Source organism: Camelina sativa, chromosome 10 (genome assembly GCF_030686135.1).
Source record: "Camelina sativa cultivar CO46 ecotype springtype chromosome 10, ASM3068613v1".
Lineage (NCBI taxonomy): Eukaryota > Viridiplantae > Streptophyta > Magnoliopsida > Brassicales > Brassicaceae > Camelina > Camelina sativa.
The window spans coordinates 3,395,355-3,422,734 of NC_141889.1; the positions used below are offsets into that span (position 1 = coordinate 3,395,355).

Sequence of the window (27,380 nt, forward strand, 5' to 3'; positions counted from 1 at the left end):
TAGAAACCGGTTTCATATTGATCGGACATGTCTGCCGAAAGATATCACCGTTTGTCTGCAGCATACACAATCTGTTAAAACACAGATCCGTATTCAACGCACCACGCAGCCTTCGGGATCGATTTCCCGACAAATTACTATGACCCAGATTACGCACAACCCATCCACGGATAGGCCTTAGAGTCAAATTTCCGGAGAAGGTGACCTCAACCCAATCCGAAGTGTCAATCGAAAGTTATCACCCTATTTCCAAACTGACACATCTTGTTCGAAACCCTAGCTATCAGCTCGTCATCACGAATTGGAGAGTAGTTTGCCGCCGATCTAGAAGAAACAAAAAATCGGTATTCATATGAAACTGAAGCCCCGAGGCTTAGTTTCCTAACAAGATCGACCACGCCTCAATCGGTGCTCTATATCTCAACTTATGACCAGTTATCTTGATCAGATGCAGCCTGTTCGCAATTGTCAGATCCTCTTACATCATGAACTTATTCCCAGCGATCCATATAGAATCTGTAATCGATCTGCATATCAGTTTGAAGCCCCGAGTCTCATCTCTCTTGTGAGACCGACGTCGCCTAGAGCCGAGCTGTCTCAAAGAATTTATCACCGATTTTCCTCAACTGGTGTAATCTGTCAGAACTCTATCGACTTGCGAAAGCAAACCAACTTTTAGCAATGTTTCCCATCGATCTAGAAAGAACCAGGTGTCGTAATGCATATACATCTTAAGCCCCGAGTCTTATGTCTCTAAAGAGATCGACCTCGCCTCAATCCGAGCTGTTTCAAGAAATATATAACAGAATTCCCTCAACTGGTGTGATCTATCGAAACCCTAAAATCGCAGATCCGACCTTTCAAGAGAATCAACTTCGGAAGCATTTTTCTATCGTTCTAGAACGAACCAGACGCCGATCTACATATCAAATTGAAGCCCTGAAGCTTATCTTTCTAACAAGACAAACGTCGAGTTGATTGGCTATTCCTCGCGAAAGATATCACCGTATTTCTGGAACAGGAACATTCAGCCCGAAACCTAAAAAAAAAAGAGAGGAAGCAGATCCACCTTATCAGTTCGCTCTACTTCATGGCTAATTTCGAGCAACCTAGATGAAACCTGTAGTCCATCTACATATCAATCCAAAGCAACGAGGCTTACCTTCGCAACAAGATCGACCTTGTTTCAGCCTCGTAATTCATGAGAAAGCTATCGCTACATCTTCATATTACTAGCAAAATCATAAACTTCATTATCTCAAGACGCTTGGACGAACAATGGAGAAAACAGTCACAACCAACGGTAAATTAATCGATACCTTTCTACTCTTCTTTGGAAATTATCTTCAGCTCTCAACAGCTCACTACATCTTATCAATGGGATTTTTTGTAACTCGTCCCAAAGAGCGGAGCCATGCCTTGCTTATAAAAAAAAGGGACCAGTTACGAACTCGTTAGTTCTTAATAAAAAACAAAAAGCCGCGCCATGCCTCGCAAAAAAAAAAAAAAGCCGAGCCATGCCTCGTATAACCTCAGTTCGGGACTTCGAACTCATTAGTGCTAAAAGCCGGGCTCCACGCTTGCAAATCAAGAATGAACATCCTTTTAAACAGACATTTTCAATTCGTCCTTTGGACAACTTTTCAGTTCTTCGTTGGACAACTTCTCAGTTTGTCCTTCAGAAAACTTTTCAGTTCGTCCTTCGGGCAACTTGAGTCTCAGTTCGTCCTTCGGACAACTTTTCAATTCGTCCTTCGGACAGCTCCTCAGTTCGTCCTTCAGAAAAATTTTCAGTTCGTCCTTCGGGCAACTTGAGTCTCAATTCGTCCCTCGGACAACTTTTTAGTTCGTCCTTCGGACAGCTCCTCAGTTCGTCCTTCAGAAAACTTTTCAGTTCGTCCTTCGGACAACTTCTCAGTTCGTCCTTCAGAAAACTTTTCAGTTTGTTGTTGGACAACTTCTCAGATCGTCCTTCGGACAGCTCCTCAGTTCGTCCTTCAGACAACTTTTCAGTTCGTCCTTCGGACAACTTCTTAGTTCGTCCTTCGGACAACTTCTCAGTTTGCCCTTCGGACAGCTCCTCAGTTCGTCTTTCAGAAAACTTTTCAGTTCGTCTTTGGACAACTTCTCAGTTCGTCTTCGGACAACTCCTCAGTGTCAGGTCGTTCTCAGACACCTCAGTGTTAGGTCATCCTCTGACGCCTCAGATTCAGATTCAGTTTGTGTTCAGACTGTTTCAGTTCGTCTTCAGATAGCTCCAGTTTTAATTTTTCTTCGGACAGCTCCTTTTTCAATCCGTCTTTAGACAGCTTCAGATTCAGTTTGTGTTCAGACAACTTCAGTTTCAGTTCATCCTCAGACAACTTCAGATTCAGTTTGTGTTCAGACAGCTTCAGTTTCAGTTCTTCCTCAGACAACCTCATATTCAGTTTGTGTTCAGACAGCTCCAGTTTCATTTTGTCTGCAGACAGCTTCGAGTTCAGTTCAACTTCAAATAGCTTTAGTTTTTGTTCTAACTAAATCTTTATGATTCTTTGTGAATCTTTCGATATCCTGGCCAGATGCTCGACTCGCGTCAAACCGCAAAAGGGGAATAAGCCGAGCCCAGTATCTCGCTCCCCTCAAACTTTTAAGAGGGGAATAAGCCGAGCCCAGTATCTCGCTCCCCTCAAACTTTTAAAAGGGGAATAAGCCGAGCCCAATATCTCGCTCCCTTCAAACTTTTTATCGAGGAATAAGCCGAACCCAGAGTTTTTATTTCGCACCTCAAACTCTCTGACGAGAGATAAGCCGAACCCAGAGAATTCTTTTTTGAATTGTTTCGCAAGTTCTGGTTTGGACGGATATGTAAGCCGAACCCAAAGTTTTAAATTTCGCCGTCCGACTTCCAAACTGGAACAAAGGAGGTAAGCCAAAGTCCCGTACTTCGCCCTCCGCCAAAGCGCATGTACGCTTGGGTTAAATTACCCAATAAGGATTACTCGATGTAAGCCGGGAGACGTCCCGCCTTGTGTAAAATTCCAAATAGAGTGAAAACTTTATTTCTTGCAAAAATAATTCGTCCAAATAAGGCAACTTCTCAGTATGTCTTCAGACAAGTTTTCATTTCATCTTCGAAAAACGTCTCAGTTCTTCCTTCAGACAACTTTCCAGTTCGTCTTTGGAAAACTTCTCCGTTCTTCCTTCAGACAACTTCTCAGTCGTCCTCTGACGTTTCAGTGCGAGGTCGTCCTCAGACACCTCACTTCGAGTTCATCATTCATTTCGGAGATCACAAACCTAAATAGCCTGCAAAGATTGAGCTTCCTCTTCCGGAATTGCGAGCTAGCTGATCAGCAATGAAGAGAACGACCAACTTACAAAAAATCATTATGATATGCGACACGTCTCAACTTGGATTAGCAACTGCTATGGTGCGTGATGTGAGCACGAGATCGGACACGCGTCCAGCGACGCTCGAGCCAGACCGGGACACCTTTCGGACACTCGTATCACTCGCGGGAAAACTCAGACCAAGAGTTCATCCAGGACTTCAAGAAACAAGATCAACCACTTCGTCCAAGCATTCGTCCAAGAAGACTGAGAGATCGACGCAGTCAAGGCAACCATCGGCGAGACCGTTTGTATGAGGGCGCTAAAGACGTTAGGATCATGACTCGTACTCTTTTTCCTTACTTCGGGTTTTCTCCCATGTGGTTTACCGGAGAAGGTTTTAACGAGGCGACGAGTCCTGACGCACAACATCAGTTCGCGTGCTCGGAATTCAGTTTTCCTAAAGTTTAGATCGAATATTTTTTCCTATAGTTCGGAAACTCGAATGGATAATCGAATCTATCGAACTGGGGGGGGACTAATTGTTGGTGCGGGATTTAGCATCCACAACATACCGATCTAAACCGAAGGTAAACCAAATAGACTTTGCACTTTAACTAAACCGAGGGACCCTTTTTTGGGCTAGCTAAACGGGCCTATAAGCAGAAGCCCGACGAAGTCACTTGACCGACCTCCGAGACCGCCCCCTAAGCCCGACTTGATCATCAGAAGAGGAAATTTACCATATTTGAAGATCAGAGATTTAAGGAAAATAGACTTATTTTATAATCAATGTATTCATATAAATAGAGAGATATCCTCTCATTGTAAAAGATCCAACAATTAATACAAAAAACCCTAGTTCCTCATTGTTCTTGGGCAAAACCCTAACTTCTCTTTCAAGAGATCAAAACCCCTCTTTATTTTCTAGCTTTAATCCATTGGTTTATAGAGAGATTTTAAATGAATTTGTTCCCCATTCAAACAAATTCATTGTGTGAATTTCAGATTCAACAATCCACTTGCAAAATTATGCATATAGAGTGTTAATCGTACGTCGTTAGCTTGAACACTAAATTAGTAATTAGGTCTCTATTAGCTAACCATATTCATGATTATGATATAATTGAGCGTGGTTTGGTTTAATACTTTAATTGAGCACTCTGAAAACTATTGGGGTCAATCTGTAATTATACAGAAGTTTATAACTATCCAATGTTTTTTATCCAACTCTCTTTTACACGCGCCTAATTGATTCTGCATTCTTCTTAATTCTTCTTCGTCTTCATTTCCCAATTTTGATCTAGGGTTCCTCATCTAATTCGAAAAAACCCTATTTTGATAAATCTTCGGCTATCACTGAAAGCAGTCTGGTGAAAAGGGTCTCATCTGATTGTGGATTTGGGGTTTTTGTGTGAGTGTATTTCTTCAATGGCGATCATTGGAGACGCGTTGCGTCAAGTGTTTATGCCAAAGCAAGAGTACGAGAGCCTTACGGAAGAAGATAGAGCCTGGATTAAGCTTCAGAGGCCGACATTAGTGTCGATCGTGGCTTTTCTTTGCTTTGTCATCTTCACTTGCACCATCGTCAGCTTGAAAATTGTATTTCCTTCGAATGTTCTAAAGAGGCCATTTTGCAGCGATGTGAAGCTACAGCCTTTGCCTATGTATGGCAAAGCTCGCGACTCCGATCTGTTTCCCGGTGCTTTTTACTTGACGGATCAAGAAACTGTCGATTACTACTGGATGGTCGTTTTTGTTCCCTCCACCATTATCTTCCTTGTATCGTCTGTTTATCTTGTTGCAGGTGAGCGTCTCAGTTCTGTAGTTTCTGTTTTTATATCTCCACAACTGGGGTTGCGTTTGTGTTTTTGTTTACTGACTCCGTTCGTTGATGTACATTGCTCAGTTCTGAGTGGATTTATGCTACATATCTCTTGACGTTTAGCACATTTTGGCCTGATGACTTGTTGTTTTTTCGTTTGGTGAGGTGAAATATTGCCATAGAGGGTTGATTGATCGATGTGTCCTCAAAACCTGAATGCTTGTTGCTAGGTTTAGTTCATATATATCATTCGTTTTGATTGAAACCACTATATGGTGACAAGTCTAGTTCTGTGTTGGCTCAAGTTTTTTAGGTTTTAGGGGTCAGAGCCATAGAGCAAGTTGTGGACTTTGTGAAATCCAGTTAATTCCTCTGCTAGATTTTGTTTGATTAGATTTTTATATGGAAGAAAATTGGTGGATCTGATATATTACCTTTATAGCTTTCTGTCTCCACATTGCAGCCTTTCTAAGTTATAATTGTCCAAAGTTTTGAGCGTTCTTAGCTTTCAGTTGAACGATAAGAGAGATTTATCAAAGTGAGCCAGCTTTGTTACCACCAGAATTTGATTGTTACATGTTGCCAAATAAATGGAACTTCTTGAGTCGATCCCCATCTATTATCTGTTTTCATTTTTTCCCTTCAAGATGATGGAGACGTTGTTACATGCTTTTTTTTATCCTAAATGGCTCAACCTCTCTACAATATCTCGTTTTTGTTGCCTTTTGTTACTCTTTTCATAAACATGTGGTATGTCTTCTTCTTATATTCTCATTATATTGTTGCAATACTGCAGGAATTTTTGTGGCTTATTCTGCTCCTCACCGTCATGGGTTTCTGAAAGTAGTTGAAAATAATTACTGTGCTTCAAGAAGAGGTATACTCCGTTCTTAGCTTTCCATATTTGTGTTCTGTACTTCCATCCTTTTTAATGCCAGACTTTATCTTCGAAGATTTATGTATAATTCCATTTCATCTTCTATCAGTTACAATGTTTCCACCTTTGCGAATCTTTATGTTTTTGATTTTCTGTATCTTTTCTATTAAATCCACAGGTGGGGTTCGTTGCCTGTCAATTCTGAACATTGTTTTTGCTATCATCTATGGTCTCCTTGCTGTATTCCTCGGCTCAAGCCTTCTGACACTAGGAAGCAGCTGTTCTGTGCCATTGTTTTGGTGCTACGAGATTTCTTCATGGGGTTTGGTAATCTTGTATGCTGGAACTGCTTTCTTCCTTAGAAGAAGAGCTGCTTTAATTATTGACGAAGGAGAGTTTGGGAACAGAAATGATCAGGGCTTGGAGATGCTTGAAGCTAATCCTTTGGAATTCACACCAGATGTTGAGAGACGGGTGAACGAGGGGTTCAAAGCATGGATGGGACCATCGTTATTATCATCTGATGAAGAAGACGAACCCGAGTTCTACAATGAAGTGCCCAATGTAACTAATACTCTATTAAGCAGGCAAAGATCTTAATTTTTGAAAAGAAGAACTTGGTATGACTCGGTGATTGCTTCAGAGGCTCCAAAGATGGTTGCTTCAGAGATTGGGCTCACCAAATTGTTGCCTCGGTGATTCTCGGGTTTCTTTCATGTCACTGCTTTCTGCTGATTATGGGAAGGTTTGGATTCGGAAGATAAATCAGAGGGGTTAGAATTGTTCCGGTTGTAGTCTTGTAGATGTACATACAGTCCGTCGATCATCAAAAAACTAGGTTTGGTTCTTTCTTTTAAGCAGTCCATGGCCGGTTTTGATTGTTTACATTTGTTTATTTTCGGAGTCTTGGGTTTGGAGTATAGGCCTAACTATACATTTTGTCGGTTCACCTTCACATGAACATTAATCGCAGTATAGAAAGATTATTACCACAAACTCTCCAAGTCCTACAGAATCCGTGTATCCACAATGTCAAACTATAAGATTTGATGTAATGCTATTAAAACCTAGATGGTTTATTATCGATTTTATGAATCAGTATAACACAATAGCCAAAAGGTACAATTAAGGAAAAGAATTAAGAGGAATGTGATATCCCTCTTTATCCTACAATTTTTTAACCATTTGATAGTAATATTTTTTCATCTGCATTCTCTATATTCTTCAAAAAATAAAGAACAATAAGAACAAAAATGTTCCTTCTCAAAATTGATAAAGGAACAAATGGAACAAAAAAAGAGAACAAATATTAAAATTCGTTTTTATTTTAAAATAAAGAAAAATATGTTTATTAATAATATTTCAATTTTGTAATATAAAAATTTTCATATTTTCACAATGTATTGACAGAAAAAATATTTTTGATATAAATTTCATGTTAAACTAATCTTAAAGCTTTATTTGAAAACTATATGAATAGTAAAATAAATTTAAGAGACTCATGTTTATATTGTAAATAAAAACTAAAAATATTTTAAATTACTCTTAAAATTTTATTGTAGGTTAATATTAATTAATATTTGATATGACATATCTAAAATTTTATTTTAAAATCAAATGTAAAATTCATTATATATATTGAAAGTAGTATTAGTGTTATCATTGAATTTTGATTTATTTAATATTTAATATATTTTAAAAGACACTTTTATTGTTTGGTTTTTTTTACCATTTACTATTTTGTTCTTTCTCTTCAAATTTTCTTTTCATTCCTCAAAAATTGTTTATTCCGTTCCGTACTTTTCTTTTTATTAATTTTCTTTTTGTTCTTCAAATGATTACCAGTAGGAGCCAAATGTCTACCATGTTGTCTCGTTGAGCAAAATTTGAACCGAGAGATAATCGACTAAATTCTCCTAACCGAACTGAAAATAACTGAATAGTGGTTTGACTCGAACCGACTACCCTAATGCGGTGGGCTAAACAATTTGTTTATTGGGCTTCATAAATGACTTGGCTGGTGTATAAGAGACCCTTGATAAGGATCGTGTTGGAGTTTTTGCTCTTATATCCTATTATATATTGAGAACTACATTTATAAAAATAACATTAAAAGCGTAAAAATTTATATTAGAATATTATTAAAAATAGTAAAAAATATATATATATATCCTTTAAAGATAATTATGACAATTTAACTAGAATAGATAAAAAATTAGTATATTAAAAATAAAATATTTAGAAATATCCATTCTAAACAACTAAAATTTTTATAGATATTATCTGATTTTACAGTGATTTTTTCAACAATAATCCGATTGTAACTACCTAGATGAATGGCTAATAATGAATAACAAAATAACAAAAAAGAAATATTTTAAATTTATTTCAAATAAAATGGTCAGCCCATAGTTTAAGGGTGGGTTAGTAATCTAGTACAGTATAAAAGGAAAAGAACAAAAACAAACCCAAGCGAAACGTGTATTGGATTTTTCGCTCAAAATTGTGTTTTCTACGTCACCGTCGAGAAGGTTTCATCGGACCTCCAGAACCCCAAGCGAATCGCTCTTCTCTTTCTCGGTATGGATTTTTCTCTCTCGTGTAGCGTTTCTCCATCCGATTTCGAGAGGTTGTGTTTGAGTATTTTTCTTGGGCTTTTGCTTCTCTCCCTTCCACATGCAACCTCTATGGACCTTACAAAAGAAGCAGAAGCAGGTTCCAGGCTTCTCTATTTTTTTCTTGTTGAGTGTTTGTTTGTCTCACACTTTGTAGTTACTAATGATCTTTGTTCTGTATTTTTTTTCTAGAAAACGGATGCCGTTTTCCTTGCCAGTGTAACCCATTGCCTACAAAAAAATACTTCCCACCTGATGGTTGGTGGATTGTCGCTCTCATAATAATGACGTTTTGCTTGTCAAAACTGATATTTGTACGTCCAACTCCAGCAGTAGTCAGAAACAACGAATTATCTGCAGCTGAAAGATTGGAAGAGAGAAACAGAAACATAGAAAAATACTATGAGTTACTGAGGAATACTACACACGAAGTTCCTATCTTTAGAGGAGAATCTAAATCCTCCTTATATGCTTTTTAAAAGAGCTTGTCATGGAAGTATCTTTTGGTGGAAACAAAACATTTGTCATCTTAGAACTCAATCATGTGCCATTTTTGAATCGTTTTGTAGAAATCTCTATTGCTGGGATTCTTTTCTTTAATAAGATTTGAAAATTATCTGTTACAGCTTTTGTCTCTCTAGATGTACATACCGTCGATCATCAAGACTGGGTTTGGTTCTTTCTTTTAAGCAGTCCATGGCCGGTTTTGATTGTTTACATTGGTTATTTTCGGAGTCTTGGGTTTGGAGTATAGGCCTAACTATACATTTTGTCGGTTCAATCACCTTGACATGAACATTAATCGCAGTATAAAAATATTATTACCACAATGTCAAACTATAAAAGTTGATGTTATGCTATTAAAAGCTGGATGGTTATTATCGGTTTTACGAATCAGTATCATACCTGAATATTGTGAAAAACTCTTAGATAAACCAATATAACACGAAGAAAATAAGTTGGGGATCATAATGAGGATGTGAACTTTTGGAATACAGAGTTAATTTCTTGAGAACGAGTTACTTTTCCGCTATATAATCAACAGTATCATGTCCAGAGTTGACAGAGCTACACATTGAAAAATTAGAAACAAGAAAATTAGACATACACATACGGGATCAAAAAATTGAAGGCGGGAATGAATGTCCCTTCAGAGCTTTATGAACAAAACCAGCCTTTCTTTCCTATCTGCAACTCTTCAAAAGGTAAGATGATGGACTTGAATAGCCTCCCGGAGAAGCTGCGGATACCATTGTTTTCCCTGGTGTCCCACAATCGCTGAAGTCTAAGGTGCGACGCTCCACCTACATTTCAACAGAGAACTGGTTCAGTGTAAGTCAATTTATAAACTCAAACTGTTATTCCTCTTATCTCTACCAAGTTCAGCATCTAATTTCAACATTTAGCTAGACCAAGATTGAGGAAGAGAGTCGATAAGGTCTTATAAATGCCAAACCTGGGATCGGTTTCCAAGCTGATCGTGAGAAAGGTGATGATTTTCTTTCCCTTGAATAGACTTGTTTAGCTGTCTCTTCTTGAGTATTGTTTCAGGTGTGTCATTACCTAAAACTTCCAAGGCATCTGCATATGCCGTAGCTGAGTGTTCACTCAAATGCTTCATCAGTCCTATGGCATCATAACTTCTCTCCCCGGGACTCATAAAGCACCCAATATCCTGGAAAGAAAAGAAAAACAACAAAGAATCCACGTCCATTAACAAACGCTTTAATCTAAAACAAAAAGTAGAACATCCAGAGACTAAGTTCATTCAAAGTTACTCCAACTCATATATTTACCTCAAATGTAATTTCTGGAGGCAACTTTGGACTTTGCAAGAAAGAACCAAAGAGTAAAGGAGATTTCCAAGGTGATGGGGTATCAAGGAGTTTTCTAAACGGAGTTCCATCAAATCTGGAAAACGAGTGAGACCATGACAACTTAGAATAGAACTTTCCAGCTAATATGTTTCAATAGCAAAAACAGATATCGAAGACATTGAGAGGAAAAGGTAAAACTTACATGCTGAAGTTTTCAATATCAAAGCTGGTCCCTGCAGAGTTAATTTTATCGAATGCTGATAAAGGAGAAGAGTCTACTGTGCATGGAGGTTCTGATGAGATTTCATCAGTTGGAATATCACCTAATGAGCATTTGTGCTGGTTTGATAGATCTTTCGCACTTGTATTAACTTTGCTATCGGATCTACATCCAGTCATACCAGGTGAAAACAGTCGTATCTCAACCAAACTTCCAGAAGTTTCTTGATCCTGGTGCAAGGAAGAGATGTATAAATTTATGTTATTCGAGATTTAGCACCAATTATAAAACTATTATCCTCATGATACGATGTGTTTAAGTTCATGTGATCTCATGATACGAGATTTAGCACCAATATCTTCCTGGCTCAAATACCTAGATGCAATGTGTTTAAGTTCATGTGACTGATACGATCTCACAGGAAGATATTTCAACAAACTAGATTGATGTTTTAAGCAACAAGAGTGTACTAATAGACTCGATAAGGGTATACCAGACATTGCACCTTACAGCCATAGATATCAGAGAACGAGATGACTGGGATTTAATAAGTAATATTAGATAATATGCAAGAACAAAGACGGACTTACATTTTTAGCTGAAGCACCACCTTCATTACATCCCTTTTCATTTTGCATAGAAGTCACTCCACTTGACTTTAAGGTTTCCTTTGGTTCCTCATCTCTAGGAATCATTTCTTGATCTGACTGACCTGATGCAGCATATCTAATATCTTTGGCTTCGGAACGGGAGGCGCATCTATTTTTATTTTCAGGAGATTCTGACGGACGAGAGGACATGCAATCATCTCCTTCATCAAGCATTACATCTAAGCATGAAAAATCTTTAGCCAAGGAGGAAGTCGCAGCCCTTTTATGCTTTTTGTCTTTTCTTCTATCAAGTACAGGTGACAGCAAGTCTCGATGATGCCGCTTCTGTAAGATGGATGGTGCATTACTTGAACTTTTGGCAGCATCATTAAGCATGACATCAGGGCTCCTATCGTGACACGGTGAATCCCATAACCTTAACGGAGTTGTACAATTCATCGAAGAAATCATCAACTGGCGGATACCAAAGGGACTGTACTCTTGCCGTAAGTCACTATTTGATGGTACAAGATCACAGCTGAAGAAAGGAATATCGGCACTTGGAAAACGTGGCGGTTCATAACAAAGAGCTCCTTTGTCTTTTTCAGCTGGCTTATCATCGATAGGAAAATAAATCTTGTTCACTCTAGAAGGAGAAGAAAAACTATTAAGAGGTACTAGCTTCAAAGAATCCTTGGGAACATATGACAGCCCCTGATGTTCTGGGATACCATCATTATCATCATTTCCATGGGAAGTTATATGTCCATCAGTGTCGATGAAACCATCATTTGTATCAGGCTTACGTTCTAATCCAGTATCTAATAAGGGGACACAATTATGAACCGCCAGGCCCTCTGAACTTGAAGGATGCCAGGATAAAGCTGGAAGTTTTCCAGTTTCATGAACAAGGGTTTCTGCAGACTGGGAACAAATAGATCCTTTGCCCTTTTGAGGTTCAATCATATTCCGACCTTGCTCACCAGAAGATGTACAGCTATCTTTCATGGTATCTGGGAAAAGAACCCTACAACACTCCTCATCCGTGATCAAAGTTTGAGCTTCTGGATCTGTCTCTGAGTTTGGCAAAGAAGGTTGATCACTTAATCTTACTGAACTTTGAAAAGCTTGATTTTTTCCGTCGTTGTTCATGTTATGGGTCAACAAGTCTAGATCGAGGTCCTGTTTGGCATCATTAGATACACCCTTCAATTGATCCTCCGTAGCTGTGGTAGTTCTAACCTTGTGAGAGTTTGAGCATTCTGCTTCACAAGAAATTTCTGGGACAACAATTTTGGCATCTTCAAAAGGAGGGTAGTATGGTTCTGCAGCATCATTTGAGATTTTCTGCTCTGCTCCTGAATGAAATTCAGGCATGTAAAATTCCTCATTTCCAGGTTTAACCTCATCTTGGAAATCATTGGTTGACTGTGAGAAAACAGTTGAAGCTTGGCTGCATTCTGATTCTTCAGCATCAAGCCCTGGCCTTGAATTACCTTCATCTCCACTGCTGTGCATCCACGAGGGAGATGGAGCGATAGATTTGTTCTGAAGAGCAATTAATGGCGAGCTTTGACACTGATCTAAAAGACCTGATGCATAGTAGGAATCCAACTTCTTTTTAACTGAGCTGTTCCAGTGATTTTTTATCGAATTATCTGACCTATGGGAACGTAAGAACAAATAAGAAAATCACCAAAGCAGGAAGGATCATCAGCAGCAAAAAAAAACAGTATTCCATCGCATTCGAGGCCACCAAATTTTTAGGAACATGTTACGCTTATGCTATTGTTATACTAAGATTCATGGAAAAGACATATTTACCTTCCTGGCAAAAATTTCATTAGCTCTGCCCACTTATTCCCATAAATTTGATGTGCACGAATAAGAATCAGTTCCTCTTCCTGAGTCCATGCATTTTTATTGATCCCAGGGTTAAGATGGTTATGCCACCTACATCAGCCACAATACTGTTCATGTGCATCGAAGTACTACCCGATGTATGAAGTGTAGTATAAAAATATCATTTTATCGGAAAAGAAGTAGAGAGTTGTGCCTACCTTTCCCTACATTGTTTCCCTATGCGACCAGGTAAATGCTGAGATATAGTAGACCATTTCTTTGGCCCATGTTTTTCAACCAGAGCAATTATAGTGTTATCCTCCTTTAAAGAATATGGAAAAATGATGTCATGAAACACATTACAAATGCTAAGTTGTAAAAGACTCAAATTGAGCAAAGCATATAAAGCAATTCACCAAATCACCTCTTTTGACCACGGTCCTTTCACAAGCTCCGGGTTCAAGACTTTTTGCCATCTATGAAGACACTGGACATCAGTCCGATCCTTAAAACATTCAGCTGAAAAGATGAATCAAACAAAATCACACATTACTTTCACCATACTAACTAAAGACTACAAATCAGAATTCGCTATTTGACTTACCTATCTTCTTCCAGTTCTTTCCTTGAAAACGCTCAACAGCTTTGCACAAGACATCGTCCTGATCCAGGAATACAGAAAATTAATCTTAACAGAAATATTCTTTTAGAGACAAATCTTCAGTACGTGCAAGGGATGGATAACACCAACTAGTTAAAAAGGACTGTACAAAGCAAACAATAGGGTGTGTGTGATATAACCAACTGATTACACTCAGCCAGTTTTCCGGGATAATAACATTAAATGAAGCATGAAAGAATCAGAAAGACAAGAAAAAAAGACACAGGAGCGGAACACACCTCTTCAGGAGTCCATTGTCCTTTGGTGGATCGTCTTGCAGGGCCAGATGTTCTCCTAAGAAAATGTCACAAAGAGCTTGCAACATTAAACCTGAGAATGTCTAGTTGAATGCCAAAACTGGTGCTAAAAAGCAAATTCCAACTTCAACATTGAAACCCAAACAGAAAGAAAGGAGAGAAGTGAGAAGGGAGGCGTACCCGTGTTTCCCTTTAAGTTCGCTTTGGAAACTCTCTTGTGGGGTAATAGGTGCTTTCATCTCACGCTTCATAGTTAGCAAAGAAAGCAATATGACGACACACCACAAAGTCAGTTTCTTTGATGTTGTTACAAATGATCATAAGCATAGCACAATGCTACAATCTGAAAAAAAAAAATATAAACCATAAAATTAAAATTAAAAAACACAGTCGGACTTGTTAACAATTCGGCATTAGCTCAATATATTATAACTGAGCAAAAGACTAAAACAACATTCCCAGAAAATAAAAAGTGTTCACAACGAAGAAAATACAAAATAATAAATAATAAAGAAGGCAGCTTTAGATTATGAGATTGGATCCCAAAAGCAAAAACCTAAGAGAAGAAGTCGTAGTTAAAGAACCCAGAACAAAAACCTCAAAACTAAAGAAAAAAAAAAGCTTGGAACTTGCTCTGAAACAAAATCAGGATGAAATCGAACCTTTTCACGAAAAAATAAACAAAATCAAAGAGTGGATTTTTAGATGTTGATTCAGGAGAAGAAGTATTGGTGAAAAAAATCTAATCAAAATGTGACCATAGAAGAGGAAGACAAGGTCATACGAGTAAGCCTCACACTTTGGCAGATCCACGAAATCCAAGTAATTAAGACGACGCTGTGAATCCAGACGACGACGACGACGACGAAGAAGAAGAAGAACACAAATCGAAATAGAGAGAGAGAGAGGTGTATTCAAAACTCAAACATGGAGAGGCGGAATTCGAAGTGAGAGAGAGAGAGAGAGAGATCAAACAAAAAGGGAAAGTGATCTCAGCCGTTAATTTCAATCTAAAAATCTAAGCTTAAGTTGGTCTAATCTCTCTCCCCGTAAGAAAAATAAAGTTTCATTTTTTCTTATTTATTTTTCGAGGATTTTGCTTCTTCTGAACAAAAGCATTCAAATAAAAACAACATCTACTCTTACTTTTTAAGATTTAGTTGAGATGAGTTGGTGCACAAAGAAAAAGAAAAAAAAAAAAAAGGTTGAGATGACTTTATTTGTTTTTTTGAATTTTGAAGGAGATGATGAAATTTGCCAGTAACAGAGCTATTCTAAAGTCAGCATTAAAAAAAAAACCCTAAAAACAATGTGGACAAGGTCAAAACGAAAGGACCAAGATTTCCAATTTGATTCTCAAAATTACGACTTATGTATATTAATGTTAAACTATTACTATCAGTGAGTTAGTTAATAATAGGAATTAGACAGTGGCATACTTTTTGTTGTTAATTGTTAGTTATTCGTCTTTCATTTGGGAAAGCTTCCTAAAATAAACTTAAGATAGATAAGAACCAAAAGAAGATTTTGCACCTAATAAAACCAAAAAAAAAACAAAACAAAACCAGCATATGATTGACTAAACCAAAATTTGCTAATAGCGAACTACTACTACAACTTGATTTGCTGATTTGTAGTTATATCATCACAAGAGTCATATAAGTCTGGGATATGGTTTTGACTGTGTGGTCTACAGAAAAAAAAAATAAAAGTTGCAACTAGATAAATATATTAAAAACACTCAAGTGTCACGAGCTAAAGAGAGATAAAGTAGAAAAGCTAGCTCTCTCATGCTTCGACCTTCTGGGATTTGTTCCAGCGACCACCTAGGGAATCTGATCCCCTCTTACGCCCGAATCTCCCTCCTCTTCTTCCTCCCCTGCATAGACCATTACCGATTTATATTATATGTTTATTGCTTTTTTTGGGTCTCCATAAAAACCAAACAACACTTCTTTTGAGATTATATATACTATAATAATAGAGAAACATGGAACTCACCTTCCTCCACGGCCACCCTTGTCAAACCGATCTTTGCTGCGGAGGAGAGTCCAATACTCCTTTTCAGCTTCGCCTGACATTGCCAAGTAAACCATTTAACTCAAGCAGAACAAATATACTTCAAAAAGATAAGATGGAAGTTGAAAAGGGTGTTTCTTACCAGTCACAGGTTCTAGGACAGCAATAAAATTCTTCACGGCTAGTCCACCTTCTTTGGCTAATACTGCTGCTGCACGGGCTTTCTGGGATGCTTCAGGTTCATCAAACCTTAGGTAACCAGTCTCAGATCCCATCTTGAAATCCACAAACTTCACAGCGAAAAGAATAAAGGAATCATCATCAACAATGGGTTATATTATACAACAAAATGTTATATGAGATATGATTCGAGTTATATGAGATATTGAATCTGACTCATGTAGACAGCTAAATAAAACTGATGTAGTACCTTGACATCACCAAATTTTCCAAAAACAGCCTTAAGATCTTCGCGTAAGACAACTTCCTTATTATCTTTATGGGTAGCTAGAGCACCCTTTTCTTCTTTCTCATCATCTTCATCCTCTCCTCCCTGGGCCTGAACCTCATCAGTGTTTTCTTTATCAGCATCAGGAGTATCTGCTTGCTTTGATTCATTTTCACCCTTTATCTTATCAGTTGGCTCCTCAGAACTTTTTTGTTCTGTGGTACCCTCTTCAGCTGACCGCTTGAGAGTGAATGAAATGATTAAACCCTTGGGATAACTATAATATGATAAAAATAACCATAATCAGATCAAGAGAATTATTAGCAAGAATAGACATGAAAAATAATAGCAACAGTCAAACCCTTACTCTGGCTCATAGTCGGAACTCTTTTTGTGATCAGAACCATTCTTCTGATTTGCAGAACCCTTTTGGGGTTGGTAATTAGCAAATTTTACTTCATCCTTCTCCCTATCATCATCAAACTCTTTCCTGAAAAGAAATATCATCTTTAAGTAATTCATCCAAACAATCAATAGAAAGACTTGTAAAATGAGAAACAGTCAGCAAACAGGACATGTATCCATGTCCAAGTAGACTTACTTTGGTTTCAGCTCCAACTCCTGACCAGCAAAGACCAAATTTTGCTTCATGATATTCTGGGCATCCTCTTCTGTAGGGAACTCAACCAAGGCAACACCAGAAAACAGCCTCGACTCTGCCACGTGACGAGGCATCCTCACACTGTTGACCTGAAAGAAAAAACACATACATATATTACACCATTGTACAACTGTTAATCCAACTGTTAATATTTTGGTAAAATTTTGACTAATGGCTAAACACCAACTATAGTGAAATACCTTTCCATACTGACTGAAAAAGGATTCCACGTCTTCCCTCTTAACATCATAGGAGAAAGGTGACGCAGCTACTGTTCTAGCATTTAGCTGCTCAACCAAATCTTCCAGCTTCAACAGTTGAGTACTCCTACCAACCTTCTTCCCTGTGTAAGCAATTTCAAAAATAAAAGTGATCACTAAACTGTAAAAGATATATCCCCAAACTGAGTACCATTATATTAACAAACTTATAAATTCCAAATCCAAAAACAAATCTCAATGCAGCTAACACTTTTGCTCGTCCTATAATTGAAACTCTAAAATTACTATCTTTCTTCTAAGACATCACTACCTTCACTGAATCAACGGAAGCAAGTGTTAACTATATATCCAATCCCACCATAAATAACCCAATAAAAAAGTGTAATTCTATCAAACCCTAATAAAAAAAACTCACCATCCTCTGAAATCTTGAGAGCAGAAGAGGTTCGAAGAGTTTCAGCAACAGCTTTAATGGTATCTTCAGGGATATCATCTCCTTTGGAATCACCCAACTTCAAATATCCTCTCATCTTACTGAATGAGCAAATCAACGCCAAACTAACCACTGGTATTACCAAAACCCAAAAAACAAAAACATCAATTAGCAATTACAAAAAAAAAAAAAAAGAAGAGCGATTGAATTTGATTAAAAAGTTGGAAGCTTTACAGCCATCTTTACTCTCTGTGACCGTCTTCTTGAGGAAATCATCAATGGGTAGATTACTATCACTAAAGTAGAACTCCACCTGATTTAAAATAAAAAATAAAAAATCGATACCAAATATCACAACACAATTTGACAAACTGATGAAAAACGAAGAGTGGGAAAGAGGAAGAAGAGAGGTTTAGTACCTGGCGCAGAACAGTTTTGGCTGTCTCTTCGGTTAGACAAGGGATCGACATCTTTGTTCACTGGCTCGAGAGAGAGAGAGAGAGAGAGAGAGAGAGAGAGGAGGAAGAGAGACGAAGGGGGTACTACTACTAGGGTTTTAGTAGTCTGATACAGCTTCCAATTTTTTCTTAAGTTTTCGACTCAATTTGGTGCCCTTTTTTTTTTTTGTTTCTCGTCATATACTAAATTTATATTAATTAATTACCCGATAATATGTAAACTATTCAATTTACCCCCCGCTATGCTTTATAACTTATCAAATTGTACCCGAATAATCCGATAATTTAATTTACCCCCAATAGTAGCAATATATTTCATGATTTGTTTTTTTTTTTTTACTGTTCAAAAGTGTGAAATCAAAAAATAATAGTTGTAAGGTTACAATATGAAAGAGTTGAACTAGGATATACTCGTAAGTTTTGTTATTTATTAGTAAAGATATGGTGGTTGATTGAGGAAGGACTGAGGAGTGTAAAGGTTATTTTGGAGTACAATGAGATTTACATTCGCAGTCATGTTTGTACTTGTTGTGTAACATGACAACGTTATTACATGTGCAACTAAGAAACTTCTTTTTACTTTGATCGGTCATGTATCTCATGCACAACTTTTCTCCGTCTTGGCTACATTTACCATCCAAGTCTCCTATTGTTGTAAACAGTTCCTCTGCCTCCACTTCTGTTATTTTATATCAACCACACAACACAAACAAAAATCGTTAATTGTTATAGTTAAAAGATCTTTCAGAACAATATATATATATATATATATACTTTTGTTTCTTAGTTTTATATATATTATATTCGAGTAATATATACAAGAAACGCTAATACATTACCTTTACGGCCACCTCTTAGAACGAGAAACATGATAGTACAAGAAACGATAAACAAAGTAACAGATCTCATGATTAAAAAGTTTTGATACGAAAGGTTATCTCGATGGTACACATTAACTCTCATAAACTTGTCTTCTTAACCTACTATTCATACAATTAAATTCTTGTTTTTTAGAAAAGCAAATGAATAACGAGTGAGTAAGAATATAGATATTTTATGTCTTAAAATTACTATGGAATAGATAACTTAAAGAATATGATATGCATGAGGAAGGATTTCGACTTAAGATCCTTTCTGGTGGGTTCTGATTTGCGGGTCCATGATCTTCTAGATCTGAGATGGAGTCTTATGAGGGTTCGATCTTTGTTATTGAGGATCTTCAGATCTATGGGTTTAGTTTCCTTTTTCGGTTTACGGGGAGGATTCGAGCAGGAGAAATGGGTTGTTAATTCCCATTCTGTCTTGTTCTCTTCTGGCGGTAATCTCGGGATTGTCGGATCGGTATGGTTTCTGTGGGATTGGAGTGAGAGGACTTTGATCCAGGGAGGCAAAGCTTATGGTTCGGGATTTCTCTGGGTTCCTTTAGGTTTGGTATGTGGCTTTTCAGCCGCGTTAATTCAGGGACGTGATTCTGGGGATCTCGGTCACGGTTCTTGCGGGTTGGAGATCTTCTGTGACAAGGTGGTTTGGTCCTCCGGGATTGACTATAAATTCTCTGTGCGGTCTATCTATCTTCCTCATTCTATACTGCTTAAGCAAGCTTGTCTCCTTAGTTTTCTTTGCTTTTCTTTGGTGAGTTGTCGGGGCTGTTTTTTCTTTTCGATCGGGGGTTTGTTTCGGCTGTGTTTAACAAAGCGAGTCATGACTCAGAGTGCTCTGTTGAAAGGGAATGTTGCGGGGTCAGGGGGTAAGCTGAAGATTAAGGTCCCACAGTTCGACAATACGGCTTTGATTGAGGGTTATGCTAAAACCTTGATTGGTAGATGTATGAACCCAGTGATGCAAGATATGAAGGCGTTGTTGTTTATGCTGCCGAGGATATGGAAGATGGAGGAGAGGGTCGTTGGGGCTGATCTGGGGTTGGGACGGTTTCAGTTTGACTTTTAGCAAGAGTCTGATATTCCGGAGGTGTTGAAGATGGAGCCCTATCATTTTGACCATTGGATGCTTTCTTTGGTCAGATGGGAGCCAGTGGTGGATCCGAGGTATCCTTACGTCATCAAGTTCTGGGTTCGTGTGATGGGAGTTCCTCTGCATTTTTGGGCAGATGAGACCTTCTGCACTATTGGTGCTGACTTGGGAGAGGTGGAGGAAGTCGATTTCGACAATGGTCGGGTGAAGATCTTGTTGGATGGTTTCAAGCCTCTAATCTTTGATGCTATGATCGAGTTTCACAGTGGTGAAGAGACGACAATATCTCTGCGATATGAGCGTTTATTTGGGTATTGTCGGAGATGCTATAGTCTTTGTCATGATGTATCTCGTTGTCCCCTTTTTGGTGATAAAGGGAAACAGAGGTTGGAGGATGGCTCTGAACCACGGTCTGAGGACAAGCTCCAGAGCTATAAGGGTGCAATGGTGAATGGTGCATCTGCAGGCACTGGGTCAGGGTTGAGTGGTGATAGTTCAGGGGTGCTTCACCAAGGTCCTGCTAATGGAAATGGGCGTGGTGCTGGTTCTCAGGCGGTTAATCATCGGCCTGCTCAGGGTTTCGGTGGTAAGTGGAGAAAGAATAAACGGGGTTCTCATGCCGATGAGAGGTTCGTGAAGAAGAATACGTCTGTGGTTCCTCCTTCCGTTCCAACCTCTTAGGTCCCCATTTCAGGGGATGGTCAAGTCCAGGGTGGTACAGGTGATGTGGGGCTCAAATTTATTGCTGAAGAGCAGAAGATGTTTGATGATTTCTTGGGGCCAAATTTGGAGGAGGCTGTGGCTACGGGTGATCCACCAGTGGTGCCAGTGTCGGCTCTTGCACAGGGTGCTGATAAGAGGGTGTGTACAAATTTATTCCCTAGTGATGGTGAACTGAGTGCTCTAGTTTCAGGATCCATGGAACTGACGCAGCAAGAGGAGTTGTTCTCTGCTGATCTTAATGACTTGCTGGGTCCAGCGTTTCTCACCAGGGAAGACACTACTTTGGGTTTTATGGATACTATCATGGAGGAGGAAGGTGTGGCGATAGAGGGGAGTCCCCGGGATGAAACACTCCTGACGGATGCGCAGGTGGAGGAGAGTGCGGATGAGGTGGTTCATTCTGATCAAGCGGTTGATGGCACGGTTAGTGATGTTGTGGAGGGGGCCTCTGAGGATAAGTTATAGGGTGTAGAAGCGAAAGGAATAATGCAACCTCTACGAGCCAGGGTGGTCAAGCAAAAAGGGGCTCTTCCAGGTGTTAGCACCAAGAAGAGGAATCTATTTTCCTTATCATCTCCGCGAAAGAAGGTTGTCGCAAAGGGTGTTGGACTGAATGGGAAACTCGGTTCTCACCAAGGAGGGAAGCCTCCAAACTCAGCGGCTGATTGATGTGTTTAGTAAGTATCGGGAGACAAGGTGACGATGATGCTGGTTATCTGGTTTTATTCTTTTTGGTTTTTCATATTTTGTTTCTCTGGAATAAGTTACCAACGGGTGTTCCGTATGGCTTTAGTCACTTGTTTTTGGATTTCATTGTTGTGCTTTTGATTTCTGCTTTTTTGGGTTGTACCCGATGTATCCTTGTTCTACAAGTAATAATATATCCTTGTTGGCCCTTATGTTGGTGTATCTTCTTCTCTAATTTCTTACTTAACTTTCTGGACAATCATCGTTTCTTTCTATATTGGGTTACGGTATTGCGATGGGAATCGAGTGTTGGGCTTCTATTGGGCCTGCTCTTATTTTACTCGATACTAAAGGGTTTTGATCACTTACGTATGTTAAGAAATTGGTTTGGTAAAGCTTTCTGGTGCCGATGGTTTAATTACGTGTTGGTTCTATTTTGGCTTGGTATGACTTTTGTTTTTTTCATCTCCTCGAGGGTGGGAGGAGGTGACCTTGGGGTTTTTAATTCCCACAACATCATTTTTGTTACATGAATATTGTGAGTTGGAATTGTCAAGGTCTGGGTAACAAGGTCACAATTGGTAATCTTCGGGATTTATGGATTAAACATAGGCCTGATTTTTTATTCCTCATGGAAACCAAACAACCTACCTGTATTTTGGAAAAGTTTGTTGGTCATTTTGGATATAAGAATTTACGAACAATTGATCCTATTGGTTGTAGTGGTGGTATGGCTCTTTTTTATAATCAGGATGTCTTTCAGGTTACAATTTTATTTGAGTCTAACCGATTAATTGACATTGAAGCGGTTTTCAAAGGAAGGATAATTCATTTAACCTTCGTTTATGGTGATCCAGTCCCCAAGAATAGAGATTTGGTGTGGGAACGTCTTTTAAGAATTAGTTCTACTCGGTCCACACCTTGGTTCGTGGTGGGTGATTTTAATGAGCTAACAGGGAACCATGAAAAGCGGGGTGGGAAGTTACGGCATCCTTCATCCTTTCTTTCTTTCAACGGAATGATTCAGGATTGTGGATTTTTGGAGTTCCCTTATCTTGGTGATTGTTTGTCCTGGAGGGATTGACGTGATAAAAAGCCTATTCGTTGTCGGCTGGATCGGGCCTTAGGGAATGAGGATTGGCATGATTTGTTCCCGGACACTGTGACTGAGTATTTGCCAATGATAGCATCTGATCATAAGCCTCTAGTGGTTAATATTGGGGCCAAAAAACCGCGTGGAAAATGGAGCTTTATGTTTGATCGCCGTTGGATTGGTTAGGCGGGACTGATGGATGCAATCTCTTCGGGCTGGGGCGGGGGTGTGGACCAGGAATCAGGTAATGTTGTGCAGAAAATTGTGAATTGTCGAAAGGCGATCTCTCAGTGGCGCAAATCCCAAGTCCCATTTGGTAGGGAACTCATTGAGGATTTGAAACAACAATTAGAGGTGGCATTGGCTGATGACTCAATACCCCCATCTCAAATTTCGGAGTTACAAAATCGTTTACGCCAGACGTATGGGGATGAGGAGATATATTGGTATCAGAAGAGTCGGAATAATTGGATGCGGCTAGGGGACAAAAATTCCGCATATTTTCATGCCTTAACAAAGCAGCGCGGAGCTCGTAATCGGATCACTGGTTTGTTCTCTAAGGCAGACATCTGGTTGACCGAGGATGTGGATATTTGTAATACTGTGGTATCTTATTTTGACGAATTATTTACCTCCACAAATCCGGATAATTTTGAGGAGGCCCTAAGGGAGGTTAATTCGGTGATTACGGCGGAGGATAATGAGCAGCTCACTGGCCCTGCAACAGAGGTTGAAGTCAAGTCGGCTCTGTTTATGATGCACCCGGATAAAGCCCCTGGTCCAGACGGGATGACAGCTTTGTTTTACCAAAAAGCATGGAGTATCGTGAAGACGGACCTTGTTGGTTTGGTTAATCGGTTTTTTGTGGAGGGAGTCTTTGATAAGGATCTCAATCGCACTCATATTTGTCTTATTCCAAAGGTGGCCAAGCTAACTCGTATGGCAGAACTACGTCCGATTAGTTTGTGTACCGTTGGTTATAAGATTATTTCTAAGATATTGTGTCAGCGGCTTAAGAAGGTTTTACCTGGTCTTATCTCTGAAACTCAATCAGCTTTTGTTCCAGGTAGGTTGATCTCAGACAATATCCTTATTGCTCAAGAGATGTTTCATGGTTTACGTACAAATCCGTCATGTAAAGGGAAATTTATGGCCATAAAAACGGACATGAGTAAGGCATATGATATGGTTGAGTGGGATTTTGTGGCAGCTTTGTTGCAGAAATTGGGTTTTGCAAAGTCTTGGGTCTCATGGATAATGTTTTGTGTCTCCTCAGTTGAGTATAAATTTTTAATCAATGGACAGCCGAATGGTTTGATAGTCCCGCAAGAGGATTACGACAGGGGGATCATTTATCCCCTTATTTGTTCATTTTATGTACAGAGGTTCTAATTGCAAATATACAGAAAGCAGAGAGGAATAAGCTTATTACAGGGATAAAGGTGGCGAACAAATGCCCGCCAATATCGCATTTGTTGTTTGCGGATGATAGTCTATTTTTCTGTAAGGCGGACAGAGATCAATGCCGGGTTATTCTAGATATCTTGCATCAGTATGAATCTGTTTCGGGATAACAAATAAATTTTTCAAAGTCCTCGGTCCAGTTTGGTCATAAGATTGATGACCAGACAAAGGCAGAGTTGCAGGATGTTCTCGGGATCCCAATTTTGGGTGGTATGGGGTCATACCTAGGATTACCTGAAAGTTTGGGTGGGGCTAAAACCAAGGTTTTCTCTTTCGTCCGAGAACGGATTCAGAGTCGGACGAATGGTTGGACAGCAAATTTTCTTTCCAAAGGAGGAAGGGAGGTGATGATCAAATCTGTTGCTACTGCTGTTCCCACGTTTGTGATGTCATGTTTTCGGTTACCGAAAACAATTACATCCAAACTTACCAGTGCAGTTGCAAATTTTTGGTGGAGTACTAATGGACAGTCGGGGGGCATGCATTGGCTAGCATGGGAGAAATTGTGTGTTAGCAAACAATTGGGTGGACTTGGATTTAGAAATGTGGATGACTTTAACTCGGCGTTATTGGCTAAGCAATTGTGGCGTCTGATTGATGTTCCGGACTCACTGTTTGCCAGGGTTTTTAAAAGTAGATATTATAGGAATACGCATCCTATGGATCCGATTAGGTCATACTCTCCCTCCTATGGCTGGAGGAGTATATGTTCAGCTCGCTCTCTGGTTAATAAAGGACTTCTTAAACTGGTTGGCTCCGGGGACATCATTTCTGTATGGTCTGACCCTTGGGTACCAGCTCAATTCCCGAGACCAGCTTTAAGTAAGGGCCTGGTAAAGGACCTTTCTCTTCAAATGAATCAGTTAATTGATCGACAGACAAATACTTGGCGTATGGATATGCTTACTGAGCATTTTGATCCACTGGACGTTGATTTGATAGGGGCTATACCTTTGGGTAGTAACCAGAAGGATGATCCCTTCGGTTGGCACTTCACGAAAACAGGGTTATATACAGTTAAATTAGGCTATCATGCTGCACGGCATGATGCATTTGGGACCTTTGCGGCAATTGGTTCTGGCCCGGAAATATCTACTCTCCTTGCTAGTGTATGGCAGGTCCGACGTCCTCCTAAAATTCAACATTTTATGTGGCAAGTTTTATCTGGCTGTATTTCGGTTTCGGCAAATTTGGGGCGACGGGGTATTGTTTGTGATCTTGGTTGTGTACGGTGTGGGGCGGATGCGGAAACAATAAACCATGCACTTTTTGTGTGTCCTCCGGCCCGTCAAGTTTGGGCTCTCGCACACGTGCTCGTGGGGTCTATTGGCTTCCCAACGGATTCAATCTATGCGAATGTTGACCACTTCTTAGGGCAACAGAATCCAGGGGCTCAGGTTGCGGCTTTCCCTTGGATTATGTGGTATATTTGGAAAGCAAGGAATGCACGCGTTTATGAGAATATTGTGGAGCGGCCGGAGGATATTGTTAGGATAGCAGAGGGCGAAGCTTCAGCGTGGCAGCAGGCTCAGATAGAGATTGATCAAGAGACCCTCCCTGCTAACCCTGTCATTCCAAGGATCCCTGTTAGGGGGGCCACTGCTCCCCTCCCAACGGTTTTTTCAGGATATCGCTGCTTCATAGATGGATCTTGGAAGGCTGGTGATCCGTTTGCTGGTGCTGGATGGTGTTGTACCTCGCTCCAGACTCCATGGCCGTTGTTGGGCGCCAAAAATTTTAGGCAAAGTTTGTCTCCTTTACATGCTGAAGTTGAAGCGTTCCTTTGGGCGATGCGATGCATGATCGGCCATGATCTCCAAGAGGTGGCGTTCTACACAGACTGTTCAGATTTGGTGAAGATGGTGTCTTCTCCTTCCGACTGGTCAGCGTTCTCGGCGTATCTCGACGACATCAGGATTGATAGGGAGGAATTTTCTTCTTTCTCTTTATCTTTAGTTTCAAGAAATGCTAATGTAAGTGCGGATTCTTTGGCACGCCAAGCGCGTACATCTCCGCATCATGTTCGGTTTGTAAACAATTTCCCATCCAATTGGCTCGTTTAAGCTAATTTGTTGTTGACAAAAAAAAAAAAACCCCTACTATTCATGATAACTATATTCGAGATTATAACGTAAAAATAGAAGCATCTTTTTATAGAAATTATGCTTTGGAAAATTCAACGAACCAACATAATTAACGAGTTCGACGGATCAACTACTTACTTTTAGAAAAATTCTTTGAATATCCACTTATTATATTTTACTTCTTTTTGCGTGTACTACTACGAATTCTGATGGTACATCACCAATTCGTTTTATAATCAAGTGACATAAACTATTACAATTCTAAACTTCATTATCCAACTAAACTCACATAACCATTACGTTATAATGTTTAATTAGTCCACTGAAAATTAATATAGACATTAGTCAGACACACATTCAATCATAAAACATATTTTTCGATTGTCTGGAATCAATCCTAGCAGCAAGGAAAGGAATTGCTGAAGCAGAGGTGTTATGGGAAAACGTTTAGGTTGTGTAGGATCCACTAGAGGACTAAGAGTATACCATCGAAACTTAGTTATCTAGCTAAGCTGAATTCATATGATCTTTTGAGGATAGACTATATGTAGATCTCAAGGTCAAAGAGGACATGGGTGGGGGGTGGAGATCATCGAGGAACCTTAGCATCGAGATCGGCGAGGATGTTATCCTTAATTTATGGTCTTGAAAAACAACTCATTTTATGTGTCCATATAATTAGCCTTTCACACTAATAAAACAATTCGTATTAAATTACATCAATATTACAAATGCTAACATTTTTTGTGTTAAATAAAAGATTGAAGTCCGCACATATTATTACGTAGTACCATGGCCAATTACAAATCGTGTAAATACATGAAGTATAGTTTAAGTAGCGATTCATATTATACGTACTAATAATCATATTATACGTACTAATAATCATTATGTAAGAACAGGGCAGCTCGATAAAGAAAAATCTAGATTAATAATCATTATGTAAAAATGATTTAACAAAAACTAATATTTGGATCATTACAATGTGGAACAGCTTAGCTGGACATGAGAAATAAATTGATTGAAAAAACTCATACTAGTTGGAAAGACATAACTTATTTGTGGGTCGTGCATGACAACACTACAAAACTCACATAACTTC

The 27,380-nt window shown here is 39.1% G+C and overlaps 6 protein-coding genes and 1 long non-coding RNA gene across 18 annotated transcripts; 4 read left to right on the plus strand and 3 right to left on the minus strand.

Annotated features, from left to right (window-relative positions):
• Positions 1 to 4,536: 4,536 nt before the first annotated feature.
• LOC104716896 (uncharacterized) lies at positions 4,537 to 7,010 on the plus strand. Its single transcript, XM_010434369.3, has 3 exons — positions 4,537 to 5,119; positions 5,934 to 6,014; positions 6,193 to 7,010. The coding sequence occupies exons 1-3, from the start codon at positions 4,744 to 4,746 to the stop codon at positions 6,612 to 6,614; spliced, it is 879 nt and encodes a 292-aa protein (XP_010432671.1). The 5' UTR covers positions 4,537 to 4,743; the 3' UTR covers positions 6,615 to 7,010.
• A 1,474-nt stretch (positions 7,011 to 8,484) lies between these two features.
• Positions 8,485 to 9,252, plus strand: LOC104716897 (uncharacterized). The gene is made up of 2 exons (XR_756155.3): positions 8,485 to 8,729; positions 8,822 to 9,252. It is a non-coding gene; the product is annotated as an uncharacterized LOC104716897 (long non-coding RNA).
• Positions 9,253 to 9,633: 381 nt separating this feature from the next.
• Positions 9,634 to 15,333, minus strand: LOC104716898 (transcription factor MYB3R-1). 12 transcript variants are annotated; one of them, XM_010434371.3, is made up of 12 exons: positions 14,814 to 15,333; positions 14,197 to 14,359; positions 13,999 to 14,053; positions 13,703 to 13,760; positions 13,523 to 13,617; positions 13,317 to 13,420; positions 13,081 to 13,209; positions 11,257 to 12,919; positions 10,649 to 10,896; positions 10,426 to 10,540; positions 10,086 to 10,304; positions 9,634 to 9,933 (listed from the first exon to the last, which is right to left on the minus strand). In XM_010434371.3, exons 2-12 carry the CDS (start codon positions 14,265 to 14,267, stop codon positions 9,814 to 9,816), a joined length of 2,877 nt encoding a protein of 958 aa, XP_010432673.2. In that variant the 5' UTR covers positions 14,268 to 14,359; positions 14,814 to 15,333; the 3' UTR covers positions 9,634 to 9,813. The 12 variants fall into 12 exon arrangements, with proteins under 12 accessions (XP_010432673.2, XP_010432672.2, XP_087324602.1 ...); XM_010434370.3 differs by having other exon boundaries at positions 14,801 to 15,333; XM_087468476.1 differs by having other exon boundaries at positions 9,634 to 9,951; positions 14,801 to 15,333.
• A 273-nt stretch (positions 15,334 to 15,606) lies between these two features.
• Positions 15,607 to 18,436, minus strand: LOC104729999 (la protein 1). Its single transcript, XM_087468484.1, has 10 exons — positions 18,218 to 18,436; positions 18,033 to 18,111; positions 17,781 to 17,930; positions 17,345 to 17,487; positions 17,085 to 17,233; positions 16,851 to 16,973; positions 16,466 to 16,760; positions 16,178 to 16,325; positions 16,018 to 16,090; positions 15,607 to 15,895 (listed from the first exon to the last, which is right to left on the minus strand). The coding sequence occupies exons 1-10, from the start codon at positions 18,266 to 18,268 to the stop codon at positions 15,805 to 15,807; spliced, it is 1,302 nt and encodes a 433-aa protein (XP_087324610.1). The 5' UTR covers positions 18,269 to 18,436; the 3' UTR covers positions 15,607 to 15,804.
• Positions 18,437 to 18,735: 299 nt separating this feature from the next.
• LOC109127004 (putative defensin-like protein 230) lies at positions 18,736 to 19,165 on the minus strand. Its single transcript, XM_019231055.2, has 2 exons — positions 19,096 to 19,165; positions 18,736 to 18,932 (listed from the first exon to the last, which is right to left on the minus strand). The coding sequence occupies exons 1-2, from the start codon at positions 19,163 to 19,165 to the stop codon at positions 18,736 to 18,738; spliced, it is 267 nt and encodes an 88-aa protein (XP_019086600.2).
• A 3,103-nt stretch (positions 19,166 to 22,268) lies between these two features.
• On the plus strand, positions 22,269 to 22,916 carry LOC147935768 (uncharacterized). Its single transcript, XM_087470272.1, has 2 exons — positions 22,269 to 22,701; positions 22,765 to 22,916. Exons 1-2 carry the CDS (start codon positions 22,269 to 22,271, stop codon positions 22,914 to 22,916), a joined length of 585 nt encoding a protein of 194 aa, XP_087326398.1.
• A 9-nt stretch (positions 22,917 to 22,925) lies between these two features.
• On the plus strand, positions 22,926 to 26,927 carry LOC147935769 (uncharacterized). The gene is made up of 4 exons (XM_087470273.1): positions 22,926 to 24,042; positions 24,114 to 24,259; positions 24,323 to 26,082; positions 26,819 to 26,927. Exons 1-4 carry the CDS (start codon positions 22,926 to 22,928, stop codon positions 26,925 to 26,927), a joined length of 3,132 nt encoding a protein of 1,043 aa, XP_087326399.1.
• Positions 26,928 to 27,380: the final 453 nt, after the last annotated feature.

Coding starts and splice junctions, on each gene's coding strand:
- LOC104716896 (XM_010434369.3), top strand. CDS start 4,744: ATGGCGATCATTGGAGACGCGTTGCGTCAAGTGTTTATGCCAAAGCAA. Junction 5,120..5,933: donor GTCTGTTTATCTTGTTGCAG/GTGAGCGTCTCA, acceptor GCAATACTGCAG/GAATTTTTGTGGCTTATTCT. Junction 6,015..6,192: donor TTACTGTGCTTCAAGAAGAG/GTATACTCCGTT, acceptor TTAAATCCACAG/GTGGGGTTCGTTGCCTGTCA.
- LOC104716898 (XM_010434371.3), bottom strand. CDS start 14,267: ATGAAGCGTGAGATGAAAGCACCTATTACCCCACAAGAGAGTTTCCAA. Junction 13,421..13,522: donor AAGGACCGTGGTCAAAAGAG/GTGATTTGGTGA, acceptor TATTCTTTAAAG/GAGGATAACACTATAATTGC. Junction 10,897..11,256: donor GTGGTGCTTCAGCTAAAAAT/GTAAGTCCGTCT, acceptor TCCTTGCACCAG/GATCAAGAAACTTCTGGAAG.
- LOC104729999 (XM_087468484.1), bottom strand. CDS start 18,268: ATGTCGATCCCTTGTCTAACCGAAGAGACAGCCAAAACTGTTCTGCGC. Junction 17,234..17,344: donor TTTTCAGTCAGTATGGAAAG/GTATTTCACTAT, acceptor TTTTTCTTTCAG/GTCAACAGTGTGAGGATGCC. Junction 16,761..16,850: donor AGTTCCGACTATGAGCCAGA/GTAAGGGTTTGA, acceptor ATCATATTATAG/TTATCCCAAGGGTTTAATCA.
- LOC109127004 (XM_019231055.2), bottom strand. CDS start 19,165: ATGAGATCTGTTACTTTGTTTATCGTTTCTTGTACTATCATGTTTCTC. Junction 18,933..19,095: donor TCTAAGAGGTGGCCGTAAAG/GTAATGTATTAG, acceptor AAATAACAGAAG/TGGAGGCAGAGGAACTGTTT.
- LOC147935768 (XM_087470272.1), top strand. CDS start 22,269: ATGGAAACCAAACAACCTACCTGTATTTTGGAAAAGTTTGTTGGTCAT. Junction 22,702..22,764: donor GTTCCCTTATCTTGGTGATT/GTTTGTCCTGGA, acceptor ATCGGGCCTTAG/GGAATGAGGATTGGCATGAT.
- LOC147935769 (XM_087470273.1), top strand. CDS start 22,926: ATGGATGCAATCTCTTCGGGCTGGGGCGGGGGTGTGGACCAGGAATCA. Junction 24,260..24,322: donor CGGACAGAGATCAATGCCGG/GTTATTCTAGAT, acceptor AATTTTTCAAAG/TCCTCGGTCCAGTTTGGTCA. Junction 26,083..26,818: donor TCTCCTTCCGACTGGTCAGC/GTTCTCGGCGTA, acceptor TTTTGAGGATAG/ACTATATGTAGATCTCAAGG.